The 13,672-nt window shown below is 55.6% G+C and overlaps 2 protein-coding genes and 1 long non-coding RNA gene across 3 annotated transcripts; 1 reads left to right on the forward strand and 2 right to left on the reverse strand.

The window, feature by feature from the left end:
* Positions 1-1,929: 1,929 nt before the first annotated feature.
* On the reverse strand, positions 1,930-2,880 carry LOC132324479 (uncharacterized). The gene is made up of 2 exons (XR_009485636.1): positions 2,761-2,880; positions 1,930-2,190 (listed from the first exon to the last, which is right to left on the reverse strand). It is a non-coding gene; the product is annotated as an uncharacterized LOC132324479 (long non-coding RNA).
* A 24-nt stretch (positions 2,881-2,904) lies between these two features.
* THBD (thrombomodulin) lies at positions 2,905-6,485 on the forward strand. Its single transcript, XM_059840625.1, has one exon. The coding sequence runs from the start codon at positions 2,996-2,998 to the stop codon at positions 4,661-4,663; it is 1,668 nt and encodes a 555-aa protein (XP_059696608.1). The 5' UTR covers positions 2,905-2,995; the 3' UTR covers positions 4,664-6,485.
* A 586-nt stretch (positions 6,486-7,071) lies between these two features.
* Positions 7,072-9,311, reverse strand: SSTR4 (somatostatin receptor 4). The gene is made up of 2 exons (XM_059840626.1): positions 8,927-9,311; positions 7,072-8,487 (listed from the first exon to the last, which is right to left on the reverse strand). Exon 2 carries the CDS (start codon positions 8,438-8,440, stop codon positions 7,202-7,204), a length of 1,239 nt encoding a protein of 412 aa, XP_059696609.1. The 5' UTR covers positions 8,441-8,487; positions 8,927-9,311; the 3' UTR covers positions 7,072-7,201.
* Positions 9,312-13,672: the final 4,361 nt, after the last annotated feature.

Below are 13,672 nucleotides of genomic sequence, written 5' to 3' on the forward strand. Positions count from 1 at the left end.
CCTAATCTTTGTGTTCCCCATGGCAGGTGGGTGGTGATCCCAAATCCTTTCCTAGGGCTTTTTCCATTATCTCAGCCTTTCCCAGGATCTGTGGTCCTGGGCAGGGGCCATTCCCTTCATCCCTGCTGAGGCCATGGGGTGGGAGCATAGGCATGAGCTGTGTTGGATCCCAATACCACAAGGTAAGTCCTAAATCCATGAGGAAGATCCTAAACCCTTTAAAAAGGTTCCAAAGCCACAAGAAAACCCTAAATCCATGAACAGGGTCCCAAATCCACAAGCAAGGCCCTAAACCCAGGAGGAAGGGCCCAAGTCCATGAGCAAGATCCTAATCCCATGACCAAGTTCCTAACATCACAAGGAAAGCCCACGAGGAAGGACCTCAACCCACAGGCAAGGTCCTAAGACCATGACCAAGTTCCTAAAACCGTGAGCAAGGCCCCATTCCCCCTCCTCATGTTCTCAATCCCACAGCCAAGGTGCTGTGTCCATGGCCAAGGTCCCAATCCCACAACCAAGGTGCTGTGTCCATGGCCAAGGTCCCAATCCCACAACCAAGGTGCTGTGTCCATGGCCAAGGTCCCAATCCCACAACCAAGGTCCTGATTCCATGGCCAAGGTCCCAGTCACACAGCCAAGGTTCTAATCCCATGGCCATGGTCCTAATTCCGTGGCTAAGGTCCCAGTCCCACAACAAAGCTTCCAATCCCATGACCAAGGCCCTAATCCCATGACCAAGATCCCAAATCCATGAGCAATCCCTTTGATTTCAGCACCTCTCTGTGCGAGGGATTTTCCAGGATCAAATAGTAGGATAGACGCCTTTTAGATCCTATTATCCCATGATATTTCATATTATTTTACATTCCATTGCTTTCCATTCCTTCATGGACAACTGCCAGCATTCCAACAGAGCAACCTCATCCCAAAACCCTGCAAAGAAGCCAAAAATTCCCCCCCGTTGACACAAACTCCCGGATTCGGGGGTCAGGACAAGCATTCCAAGTGCCCGCTCCGAGCAGAGTGACAGGGACAGCCGGGATGACTCAGAGCCAAAGGGAAAGGCAGGGAAAACATGATTAATGGGATTGGGGAAGAGGAAAAGCAGCCTGTCAGCAGGCAGGGCAGTGCTGGCACCCTGACTCAGCCCGCAGAGCAGTGGGAAAAAAGGGAATTATGAAAGCGTGATTAATCCCATTCCTCCCACCCCATCCCCATTATCTTTTAGGGACAAACGTTGTCAGTCGGGCAAGGCCAGCAAAGTGGGATCATTGTTTGGGAAGGCTCTGTTTTTTCCTGGAAAAAACCTTGACGAGGAATTTTTTATTTGCAGTTTGCAGTTACTGAAAAAAAAAATAACTGCAGGAGGAGAAATTTATTGTTTTGGGGTTTTTTTCATCTCCACCACGTTCTGTTTCCCTTCTTTCCTGTAGTTTGCCAGGATGTTTTCCCCCTTCTCTTGGTGGTTTTCTCCAGAAAACAGAAGCAGAAGTAAAAGGAGAAGTGGAAGAAGAATTGGAAATAGTTAAGTGAAAATTGTGGGAACAACAGGTGTTCCTAAAGCCAGTAAAGGTCAGAGTTATCCAGCTCCCAGGAGATTCCTGGGAATGATCCTGCTTGGATAAAATCTTTGTTCCAATCTCCCCCATGGACACTTTCTTCTTGAGGTTCATCCCTGCTGCTGGAATTAAATTCCATGGACAGTTCTTTTCAATTTTTGTGGCAGATCTGAAACGTCCAATGGGATTAAAGAAGAGTTAATTATTAAAAATTATTATTATTATTGTTATTGTTATTAATGTTATTGTTGTTATTATTGTTACTATTAGTTCCAACTTCCCTTTTCCCCGCAGACTCATGGGCTTTACAGGAAGCATCCAGGGTTGAGAGAGGACAACAAGGGTTTAAGAAAGGACAAACAAAGTTCAATAAAGTTCACTAAAATTTAATAAAGAAACCTCCTTGCCATGATCCGAGGAAATTGGGATTTGCCGCTCATCCCAAAGGCCAATTGCAGTGCCCGGGGCTGTTGGAATTCCATGACAAAACAGCCTCAAATCCCCTTTTTGTGGAGTGGAGAAGCTTGGGATATTTAGGTTGCATTTTTAGGTTGCTCTTGGCTCTGTTCTGGCAGCACAGAGGGATCCTCCAAGGATAAACTGATGGAATGGCATTTCCATTTGGAGGTGTCTGTGGGGAATAGGGGAGATAGGGAGAAAGGTCATAATAATGATAATAATGATAATAATAATTCCAAATAGTAGAACTATATAAATTATATATTACTACAGATGGAAAAACATAATTATATGTTAATTTTTTATTGAAGAAGTGTTCCCTAATCAAACCTAAATCGTTTCCCTTCATCCCGTTCATTATTCCCTGGGAGCAGATCCCGATTCCACCTGACTCCACCCTCCTGTCAGGGATTGCCGAGGGGGAAAAGGTTCCCCCTGGAGCCTCCTTTTCCCCAGGCTGAGCCCCTTTCCCAGCTCCCTCCTGGTGCTCCAGCCCCTTCCCGGCTCCATTCCCATCTCTGGACACGGTCCAACCTCTCTTCTTTCCGTGCTGGATCCAGAGCTGGACACAGGGTTTGAGCTGTGACCTCCGCAGTGCCACCAGCACTGTGACACCAACTGAGTGACATCCCAGCGGGATGATGATTCCCACCGGAGTGACAATTCCCAGCGGCGCTGCTCCCACCCCGAGCCCCCCTCCCGTGAAATCCCGCTGCCGTTTCCCTCTTTTCCGGAGACTCACCCTCTTTACCCCGGCTCCCGCGGGACGTCCCAGCCGCTGCCGCCCCCCCCGCGCAGCCGGGCGGGCCCCGCCGGGGCGGAGCCGCCGGGAGGATGCGGGAGGGGACCCGGGGCCGCGGGGCGGGGGCGGGGGCAGCGCCCGGCCGGGATTCACCGCCGCAGTCCCTCCCGGCCCCGCGGGCGCTTCCTTCCCCCTCCGGGGCTGCTATAAAGGGGGCGGCCGGGAGGAGCGGGCCATGCTCAGCTCGGGGCGCCGCCGGCCGCCCCCTCCGCGGGACATGCGGCCGCTGCTGCCGCTGCTGCTGCTGCTGCTGCTGCTGGGGACGGTGGCGCTGGCACAGCGGCGGGACCTGTCCCCCGCGGGCGCGCAGTGCCTGGAGCACGAGTGTTTCGCCGTGTTCTGGGCGTCCCGGTCCTTCTCCGGCGCCAGCGAGGGCTGCCGGCGGGACGGGGGACACCTCATGACCGTGCGCTCCACCGTGGCCGAGGAGGCGATCGCGCTGCTGCTGCAGAACCGCGAGGGGCGGCTCTGGCTCGGGCTGTCGCTGTCGCCCTCCTTGTCCTGCATCGATCCCAGCCTGAAGCTCCGCGGTTTCAGCTGGGTCACCGGCGACCGCCGCACCGACTACACCAACTGGGCGCCGTCGCAGCAGCGCTGCGGCGAGCTCTGCGTGACCGTGTCCCGGGACCTGCGCTGGGAGGAGCTGCGCTGCGAGGAGCCGGCCGACGGCTTCCTCTGCCAGTACACCTACGGAGGCAGCTGTACCCGCCTGGCCACCCAGCACGGCGTCCCTGTCACCTACACCACCCCTTTCGGCGCCCGCGGAGCGGACTTCCTGGCGCTGCCTCCGGGCAGCAGGGCGGTCATCCCTGACCTTCGGCTGGAGCTGCTCTGCGACGACGGGGACGGCGCGGGGCTGCGCTGGGTCCGCGACACGCCGGGAGCGTGGCCCTGCGAGCTGGGCGGCGGGGGCTGCGCGGGGATGTGCGTGGAGGAGAGCGGGCGGCCGCGCTGCTCCTGCCCCGAGGGCACCGTGCTGGGCCCGGACGGGCGCGGGTGCCGCTCGCCCTGCGAGGGGGCGCAGTGCCAGCACCACTGCGTGGTGGCCGGCAGCTCCTTCGTGTGCATGTGCGCCGTCGGGTACCAGCTGGAGGCCGACGGCATCAGCTGTGAGGACATCGACGACTGCGCCAGCGAGCCCGGCCCATGCGAGCAGAAGTGCGTGAACACCAAGGGTGGCTTCGAGTGCCAGTGTCACAAAGGCTACAGGATGGTGAACGGGCACTGCCAGCGCCTGCCGCCCTGCTGGGGCCTGTCGTGCCAGCAGCGCTGCGAGGAGCTGCCCGACGGCGACCGCTGCGGCTGCCACCCCGGCTACGCCGTAGACCCGGAGAATGCCAGCCGCTGCCTCCCGTACTGCAACACCACCGAGTGCCCGCCCGTGTGCGACGCCGGCGGGGGCTGCGATTGTCCCGACGGCTTCATGTTGGACGAGGAAGAAAACCTGTGCATGGACCTGGATGAGTGCGACAGCGGTCACTGCGAGTTCAACTGCACCAACACCCCCGGTAGCTTCCAGTGCCATTGTCCCCCCGGCTTCCTCCTCCGCGGCGTCGACTGCATCCCCGACCTGGACGGGGATGGCGAGGAAGCGTCCTCGGGGGATTTGGAGCTCGCACCGCACACGCCCGTCCCCAGCCGGTCCCCGCCGAAAGCAGAGCCGCTGCACCCCGGGGTGCTGGTGGGCATCGCCGGGGGTGCCCTGCTGAGCGTCCTGGCGCTGACGGCTTTGGGATTCCACCTGGCCAAGAAGTGCTCCCACGGCTCCATGGATTACAAGTACAGCGGCCCCCACGAGAAGGAGCTGGGACTTCAGCCTGTCCCTTCCGCACAGAAGCCGTAGGGACAGCGGGCAGGACGGGCAGACGCTGGACACTGGGAGGCCGAACTGGGTGACATTTATCTGGCCGCCCCCCCCCCCCCCCCGCCCTTTCGCGCCCCGGCTGGAATTTTTGAATGATAATTTGGGAAAAACTGTGATCACATCACTCCCAGAAATACCCGCTGCTCCCCAGCCGGCTCTTGGAATGCCGACGCCGGAGAGCGGGGAGAGCAGAACACCCAGAGGCTGCTCCGCTCCTGCTCCTTTCCCACTTCCTTGGCGTTCAGCTTTCCTTTCCCCGAGCCGGCGGTCGGAAAAGCCGCAAGGAAAAATCCAGGAGGGACGGCTCCGTGTGCAAGTGACTCTAAATCCGTGGGATGAGAGCACGGTGTGACCAAGGCGGGGACTTTGGAAGGACACCTCGACCCAAACTCCCCTCCCCCGGGTTGGATGGTTTTCCCGAGCTGGGAGGCTCCTGCTTTTCTTTGGGATGGGGTTTGTTTGTTTTAAGCTGAGGGAAGGAGGAGCAAAGATGTTTGTGGGAAGCACTTGTCACCTTAAGCCACTGGTGACAGCAGGGACCCGGTTCGGTGTCACCAAGGTGGGACTCAAATTCCTGATTCCCATTCCCTCTCCTTACTTTTTGCGGGATGTGGAGGTTAAACAGGGACACGAAGGCTGCTGGGGTGAATTTTGTAGGAAAGGTTTGCGGTGCTGCAGAGCCACATCCAGGTCCTTCCATGACTTTCCGCTGTTGTTGCCACAAATTCGATTGCTGGATTTTGGATTTGGATTTGACCCCTCCTACCCACAGGGATTTTCCCAGTTCCCTCTTGCAGGGCTGACTCTATTCCCAGGGGGCGGGATTCCAACGCGCCGCTCATTCCCAGCCCCAGACGGACTGGGGGGAGGATTCTGAGAAGGTTCGGGTTTTCCAGCTCCATTCTTCCCTAGGGAGCCAAAGGAGGTCCTGCTCCTGCCGCTGTCCGAATGGCCACTGGCAGCTTTATGCTGAAATATTATCCTGGAGAAGTTTTGGAAGCCTGGGATCAGAACAGGGGGGTTCTGTTCCCCCACATTCTCCCCTCCCACCCTATGAACTTCCCAGCACGCAGCATCCCCCCTGGAATGCTAAACCTCCGCTGCAAATTCCCAGGAAAATCAAAATGAGGCATTTGTAGGAATTGTGGTTTTCCTAAAAGGTCGTTATCCTGAAGGCTACACAACTGAGGGTCCTGCCCATGGATCCCTTGGGATGCATTAAAGGGAAACCACATGGAGCGAGGGCTGTAAGTCTGTGGATGTGCCAGGTTTATTTTAGGACAGTTTGGCTGCAGTGAGAGGGAGGGAGCTGCTGTGATTATCCATAATTATCCAGAAAGAGATATCAAAATATAAAGGTGTCACTTGGGAAAATATCCAAGGAAAAGGAAGGGAAAGAAAGGATAAGGTTTGAGAGTGGAAAGACTTTGCTGAAGCATCATCCCATATACAGGATCTGCTTCCCGTGGATCTTTCCTTGTTATCCAGCTCAAACCCCTGCTCATTCCTGGGTGGGTCCGAGGTTTTGCCACCACATCCCCAAAATCTCCTCCTCCCCCCTAATCTCAAATTCCCACTGCGGAGTTTTATCTTATCACAAATTCCTTCCTTACGGTTGTGCGTCGGAGTCCTGAATTCCCAGCACTCCCTGTTTTATCCTCTCCCCGACCCCGGCCTGCTCCCCCCGGGCCCATTTGTAAATCCTTATTTATTTATTGGAATTTTATCCTGTGTGATGGAATTATCTCATGGAGATCCTGTGTGGACACCAATAAAGTTTTGCCAGTCTGGTTCAGAGGAACTTCTGAGGGACTGTTCTTTCTCCCCTTCCCAAAAATTCCACCAGAAATCCAGGAAAACCCAGGAGCATTGGGGCAGCACAGGGATGAAAATGTTCCCAGCTGGTTACTTCCCCAGTGGGATTAAAATGGAAGGAATGAGCCATGAATAATGGACAACACCGATACCATTCCAAGGACAGGAATGTTAAATCCCAAATAAGCTGGAAGTGGCTCACTCCATGGGACCTCCATGTGCTATTCCTCACCCTGGGGTTCCAAGCTCACCAAAATTTGGTTCTCCTGGTTTTTCTTTTTTTTTCTTTTTTTTTTTTTTTTGGTGGAAATTTGGTCCTGGGTGTGCTAAAATCCTGGGAATTCTGGGTAGGGAGATGCGTGTGATGAGATCTCATTCTGCTGTAGATGCAGCAGAGCTGAGGGGCTTTGGGATTTTTCCTGGTGTCTCCCTGTCTCTTGGGAAGAAATGGGAATTTATCATTTATCAATCAGGAGGGCCATGTGCTCCCGATTAACATTTTGGGATCCTCCCCATCCCCGGTGAAGGCTCCTGGATGCCGGAATAATGGCAATAACCACTCAATCCATGCAATTTGCTCCATCCCAGGCCAGTCTTATGGCTTTTTATTTCGGAGAGCGGCGCGGCGCACCCGGCGACCGGACCCGGCATCGCGGGCCCTCTCCCTCCGGCATCCCCTTTCAGCCCCGATTTCGGGGTCCCCTAGAAGGGGGTGGTTTTGGGGAGGAGGGCTCCGGGCGCGCAGCAGGGCTGGGGGCGCAGGGGGTCCTGCTGGCAGGGCAGGGGGGGACACACGCAGCCCTTGGCGTCCCCGCGGGGCGCGGAGCAGTAATCCAGCGGCTCCTCCTCGTCCTCGCTGTCCCCTCCGTCCCCGTCGGCGGCGCGGCAGCAGCACAGGCCGGCGTCGCGGCAGCGGCGCAGCACGCCGTGGAAGGAGTTGCGGAAATTCTCGGAGAGCAATCCATAGAGGATGGGGTTGGCGCAGCTGTTGGAGTAGCTGAGCAGCAGCGAAGCGTTGTGGGCGCTGGCGTCCAGGCGGCCGGGCAGCAGCAGCTCCAGCAGCTGCACCACATAGAAGGGCAGCCAGCACACCACGAACATGGCCACCACGGTGACCACCAGGCGCGTCAGCTTGCCCTCGGAGCGCCGCCGCTGCTGCCAGCCCACGCCCTGCGCCACCACGCGCATCTTGCCGGCCAGCAGCAGGTAGCACAGCGCCATGGCCACCACGGGCAGCACGAAGCCCAGCGCGCTGCTGTACACCACGAAGGCGGCCGCCCACGCCGGGCTGGGCCACAGCAGGTCGCAGGCCACGGCGCGGCCGTCGCGGGTGACCGCCGTGCCGGCGAACACCGGGATGGGCGAGGCCACCAGCAGCGCCAGCAGCCACACGCCGCCGTTGACCAGCTTGGCGACGCGCGGGCGGCGGTAGGAGGCGGCGCGCAGCGGGTGCACCACGGCGATGTAGCGGTCCAGGCTGAGCACGGTGAGGCAGAAGACGCTGCTGAACATGTTGAGGCCGTCCACGCCCAGCACGGTCCGGCAGAGCGCACGGCCGAAGGGCCAGCGCCGCAGCGCCGCCGCCGTGGCCACGAAGGGCACGCTGAGCATGAAGAGCTCGTCGGCGATGGCCAGGTTGAGCAGGTAGATGTTGGTGGCCGTCTTCATCTTGGCGTAGCGCAGGATGACGAAGATGACCAGCGCGTTGCCCAGCAGCCCCAGCAGGCACACCAGGCCGTAGATGCACTGCAGCACCACCATGCCCGCGATCTCCGCCGCGCTCCCGCCGCGCTCCGGGGCCCCCGGGGGCCGGCTGGCATCTCCCACTGCCGCCGCCGCCGCCGCCGTGCTGCTGTTGGGGGGCGGCTCGGAGCCGGCCCAGCTGGAGATGCTCCAGAGGGGAATTCCGGCTGCCAGGAGCTGCTCGCCGTCCGTGCTCATGGCGGGAGGTGATCCATGGACGGGAGAGCAGCCGCGATGGGGTCGACCTGCGGGCAGGGCACAGGGTGAGGGCTCTGGGCACAGAAATCCCAGTGGCCGCATTCCCTTCTGATTGGGAACCTCCATCCACCATCCCTGACTCCCTCCATCAACCCCCTCCCTGCCTGGACACCTCCACGTCATTCCTCAGGCTGGAGCATCCCGTGTTTTTGGGATCTCAGAGGCTGTGGGGTGGAGTGGGAATTAACGCTCTGTGGGGCTCCTCAAACCAGGTGGGATGGCCTGGGAATCCCAAACTCGCCCAGAAATCAATCCCAACCTGGCCAGGAATCAATCCCAACCAGGCCTGGGAATCAATCCCAACTGGGCCTGGGAATCAATCCCAACCCTGCCTGGGAATCAACGCCATCCACCTTAAGGAAACCCTGCAAATCTCGAGGATTTCATTCACCCTGCCAAGGAGAAAGCCAGCCGGGAATATTTTACCTTTCAGTATTCCAGGGACTAAAGGAGCTTCACTTCTTCCTGCCGGGGGGAAGAAGCCGCTGTGGGAAGATGCTCCGGTGGGATCTGTCGCCAACGGAAAGTCCTACTTGACCTGGATCAGATGACCGGGAAGATCCGGACCTTTTAAAGCGAAAGACAAAGCAGGGATGGACCCGCAGGATCTTCCCCCTCTCCCGCATCCCTATGCCGCAAGCATCGGCTTTCCGTGAAAAAATAAACGCGGCGCAACTTTCTGCTCCAGGATTTCCTCTGGAAAACAGCGCAGCGCCCTCCGCCCTTCTCCTGCCGGGCTGCGCTGTCCTGCGGCTCCCGGCCGGAGCATTCCCGCTCCAGCGGCTCCTTCCCGGCGCTGCGGAGGGCGGGATCCGCAGTCCAATTTCTCCCCCCCACCCCCCCCCCCACCGCATTCCAAATCCCGAATCCCGCATCCCAAATCCCGCACCCCGCCCTCGCCCTCGCATCCCCCCGTGGCTCCGGGGAGAGGCAGGAGATGGAGAAGGAATGGTTGCCTTGGCAACGCATCCCTCATCCCGCATTCCTGCCGCGCATTCCCGCCTTCCCCGCGCTGCAGGGCCCCCGGATCCTTCCCGCTAGAGCGCCTTCCCTGCGGCACCGCATCCCAGGATTCCGGGTTTGGAGAGGTGAGGACCAGCCTGGCCTGGCCCCACATCCAAACCCACCGGGAATTCCACCCCATTTCTCAGTCTGTGCTGGAACTGAGGATGCAGGAAGTAAAAATGGGAGGAAAATCCATCTTTTTTCGTGTTTTTTTTTAAAAATCACTTGCATCCCTGGCAGCAGCTCAGCCCAGGTCATGGAATCATAGAATCATGGAATCACAGAATCGTGGAATCAAAGAGTAATGGCGTCATGGAATAAAGGAATCACTGAAGTTGGAAGAGCCCTCTAAAATCTTGGAATCCAATGTGAACCCAGCACTGATCCAGGTCCCCCAGTGCCTCATCCAAGTGAATTTAAATCCCTTCTGGAATAAGGAGTCCACCACTGCCCTGGGAGAGAAATTTTCCTGATATCCAACCTAAACATCCCCTGAGGCCATTCCCTTTTACCCCTTTTGTTTCCTGAGAGCGGAGCACAGTTCCCACCTAATTCCTGTCAAAGACTCGTAGTGAATGAAATTCCCCCAGATTCTCCTTTTTTCCAAAATTCCCTTCTCCCACAGCTCCTCCTTACCCCATTTATCCCAACCCTGGCCAGGAAGTGATGAAGCAAACTTGCCTCAGTCATCCCAAAATCACAGCACTGGGAATTTTTGGGAATTTGGAGCTGCCTGAATGAGAGCATCTGGGGCCCTACTGCCAGGATGGGAATAGGGATAACCATCCATATGATACTCCTGGGAATGGGCTTGGAAATCCTGGGAAAACAGGTGGATTTTCTCCTCGCTGCTTAAATCTATGACCATGATTAATGGTGCAGCTGGCACTGATCCCGCTGGGAATATCCAGGATCCAGGGAATGCTGGCACCCCATCTCCACTCCCAATTCTATGGGGCGTTCCAGTGGGATAAAGGGCAATGGGATCCCACTGTGCTGACACAGGAATTCCCGGGTGCCAGCTCAGGAGCTCAGGGCGTTCCCGTTGCAGCAGGAGACCGGAAAACAAGGAATTAAACAATGGAAGCGGCCGCGGATTCCATGGGCCCCCTCCACCTCCCGGAGCAACAGGAAACCCTTAAATGCTCCTTTACTGTAAAGGAGGAAACTCCGCCATGGATTTGAGCCACACGGTGGTCCCAGAATTCCATGGAAAACTCTGGGTTGGGAGGAGCAGGAATAGCCTTGGCTCCAGGGGGACAACTCCAGGTGATTGGAGCCTGGCTGTGGGAATGAGGATGCCCTGATTAGGAAGTCTCGACTTTCTTCCCATTTCAGGAGCATCCAGAAAATCCTGGGATATCCCCAGTAGGAAGGGACCCACAAAGAGCCCAGCTCCTAAAAATCCTGGGATTCTCCTCAATCCTATCCTCAGATCCCAACCTTGGAGCCTGCTCTGATGGGAAAAGTGGAATTTGCTTGGTGCATCCCAAGGAATGTGTGGATCTTGGGATCAGCAGTTCTGGGATTTTAAGGTCTGGGGTTTGTAGGGAGCCTCTAAATCAAGGAATTCCAGAGAAACCATCCTGGGGTTTAGTGGAATGTGTCTTTCCCGATGTCCAAGGGAATTGTTCAGCTCTCCTTATCCTAGAATCCAGTTAACTTTCCTCTTTATTCCCATTATCCCTGTCCAGGGATCCCTGTCCTGCTCCCTCACCAGGGCTGGATCCCAAATCCACGCCAAGGACTTGGGAAAAGTGGGAAAAGTGGAGAGGAGCCTGTGGTTCTGGGAATTAATAAACCTCTGAATGGGGTGGAATTTTCCTGGAGGAATTCCCATTTAAAGGGTCCCGCTCCCCTTTTCCAGGTAAATCCCCTATGGAATACCTTTTCCACCCCTTGGATCTTCCTTGAGACTCCAGCTATTTAGAATCCATGAATTCCACACAATCTCAGAATATTTGGAAGGGATCCTAGAAGACACGATGTTCCAGCCCCACTTCCACGGGCTGCTCCCAAATTTCCCAGCCTCCTCTCCCCCACCGCCTCCCTCCTTCCTGATTTTCCCGAGGAAAGCCCGAAACGTGGAGATTTGCTGCCCTCTCCTGGGAGCCGCCAAATCCTGGGATTTGGGATGCTTGGAAATGTTCAAGCCTTATGCTTTGTAATTTTTTAAGGCAGATTAAAATCTCCAAGGCATTCCCAGGAATGACAAAAACTGTGGGAACAGGATCCTTCCCAAATTCCAGGAAAACCAATTTTGCATATTTTTTTCCCTCCTTAACCTCCAATTTTTTTTGGGAATTGTTGGAAAACCTGGATTGGGAACAGGTCCTTAGACAAAATGTGACCTTGTCTCCCAGGAAAGAACCTTGAATCTTCCCAAGCTTTTCCTCTCTTAATTCGGAGCTTTCTGCTCCTTCCTGGGAAAACAAAAAAAAAAAAAAAAAAAAATCAGATTTTTTTTTTGGGGAAGTAAAGGTATTCCCAAAAATTCCTGTGTAGTTTATGAATATATTGGAGAAAAATTTTGGGAGAATCTCGAGATGAATGATAAGGGGGGAAAAAAAAAAGGATTTATCCACTTCGGGAATTTATAAAGTGAGTATCTCCCAAAAATTGGGGAAGCCTGGAATTTGGATGATGTTTGGATCCTGACTGTCACTTCTGTGGATCCATGGCTGCTCCTCAGGGTGTTTCCCTGCTGTTTTCTCCCTGGAAAACCTGGGAAATGTGTAAAGGCCTCCGTTTCCCTTTCCCGGTGGGAGAGGAGATGGCGTTATCCCGGCGGGAAGTGGAGCCACAGGTCAGAGCCTCCTTCCTGATGCCAGGTGGGAGCTGGGCTGTGTTTATCCAGTCTGGGATCCACACTGCAGTTCCTTATTCCCGGCCTGGCGCTTTTCCCGGGAGCTCCTGGGCTCTGGCAGCCGCTGCCACATTCCAGGCCCCGCTCAATGCTCCTGTGTCTGCTCCTCCAAAAAATTCCCACTGGGATGGGGGATCGGGATGCAGGGATGGGGGACAACTGTGGTGGTGTCCCAAAGCTCGGGGATCCTGGGATTGTGGAGAGGAATAAGGAGTGGATCCGGCCCCGCTTTGGGGTGGGGCCATGACCAAGGAATGCAGGGAAGCTCCAGTGGCTCTTGCTATTCCATGAATTATCCTTGTTCCTGCTCCAATCTGATCCCAATCTCAACTCCCAAGGAATTTGGGGATGATGAGGCAATTCCCACTGGCTCTTTTCCATAAATCTGCTCAAAAAATTCCTCCCAGTTTTGGGGGGTTGAGAAATCCCGATTAACATTGAAACAGAACCTGGAATTTGCCTGAATCCTGCTGGATTCAACAGCAATGGATGAGCTTGGATTTCCAACTTGGAAACACCAAAGGAGTGCTGGGAAGTAAATTCCATGGGAATTTGGGCTGGGCATAAGGTATGGTTCTCCTTGCTGGGAGCTCTGTATCCCAAAACTGATGGAAAGGGAAAGAACTGGGAATACAGAATAGAGGGAAAGCAGCGACAGCTCCATATGAAATCCCTGAATATTCCCAAGTTTCTCCCTCTGTGGTTGTGATGAATTTTTGGGAAGAGCAGGATGGAGCTGGGACAGAGGGATGCATTATCCACCCTAAATCCAGGCTGACATCACCTCCCTACTCCCTCATTCCATAATAATTTTGGAGCGCTGGATCCAGAGGCTTTGCTGCTTCCTATGGGCTCCTGGAGGTTTTCCTGGCTTCCAGACCAGAGGCACCAGGAATTTTTATGGAAAGCCGGCTGGGGATGAATGGAGTCCAGAAATAGAAAAACTGGAGCAGCTCCAGAGGGAGGAAATCAGGGGGCCAGGAAGTTTCCTGTGCTCCCAGAGTAGGGATGGGGACATTGGGATGGGCTGGAACACCTGGAAATCCTGGATACACCCTCACTGGGAACCTGCTCCTTCTTTTAATTGATTTCTTTTCCCACTCAAATCCATGGATTCTCCCCTTTTCCAGACATTCCCACAGCCTGGATGGCTTCTGAGAGGAGGAGAGGCTTTTCCCGGGAATCCCAGCTGCTCATCCCATGAAGAAACCCCAAACTGTGCTTCCCAAATTCTGGCACCACAGCCTCCTTAAACCCTTCTGCAAACAGCTGGAAAAACTGCTGGAAAACATGGAAAATAG

This window comes from Haemorhous mexicanus, chromosome 3 (genome assembly GCF_027477595.1).
Source record: "Haemorhous mexicanus isolate bHaeMex1 chromosome 3, bHaeMex1.pri, whole genome shotgun sequence".
Lineage (NCBI taxonomy): Eukaryota > Metazoa > Chordata > Aves > Passeriformes > Fringillidae > Haemorhous > Haemorhous mexicanus.

Bases quoted from the DNA above. Each gene is read 5' to 3' on its own strand.
- SSTR4 (XM_059840626.1), bottom strand. From the start codon at position 8,440: ATGAGCACGGACGGCGAGCAGCTCCTGGCAGCCGGAATTCCCCTCTGG.
- THBD (XM_059840625.1), top strand. From the start codon at position 2,996: ATGCTCAGCTCGGGGCGCCGCCGGCCGCCCCCTCCGCGGGACATGCGG.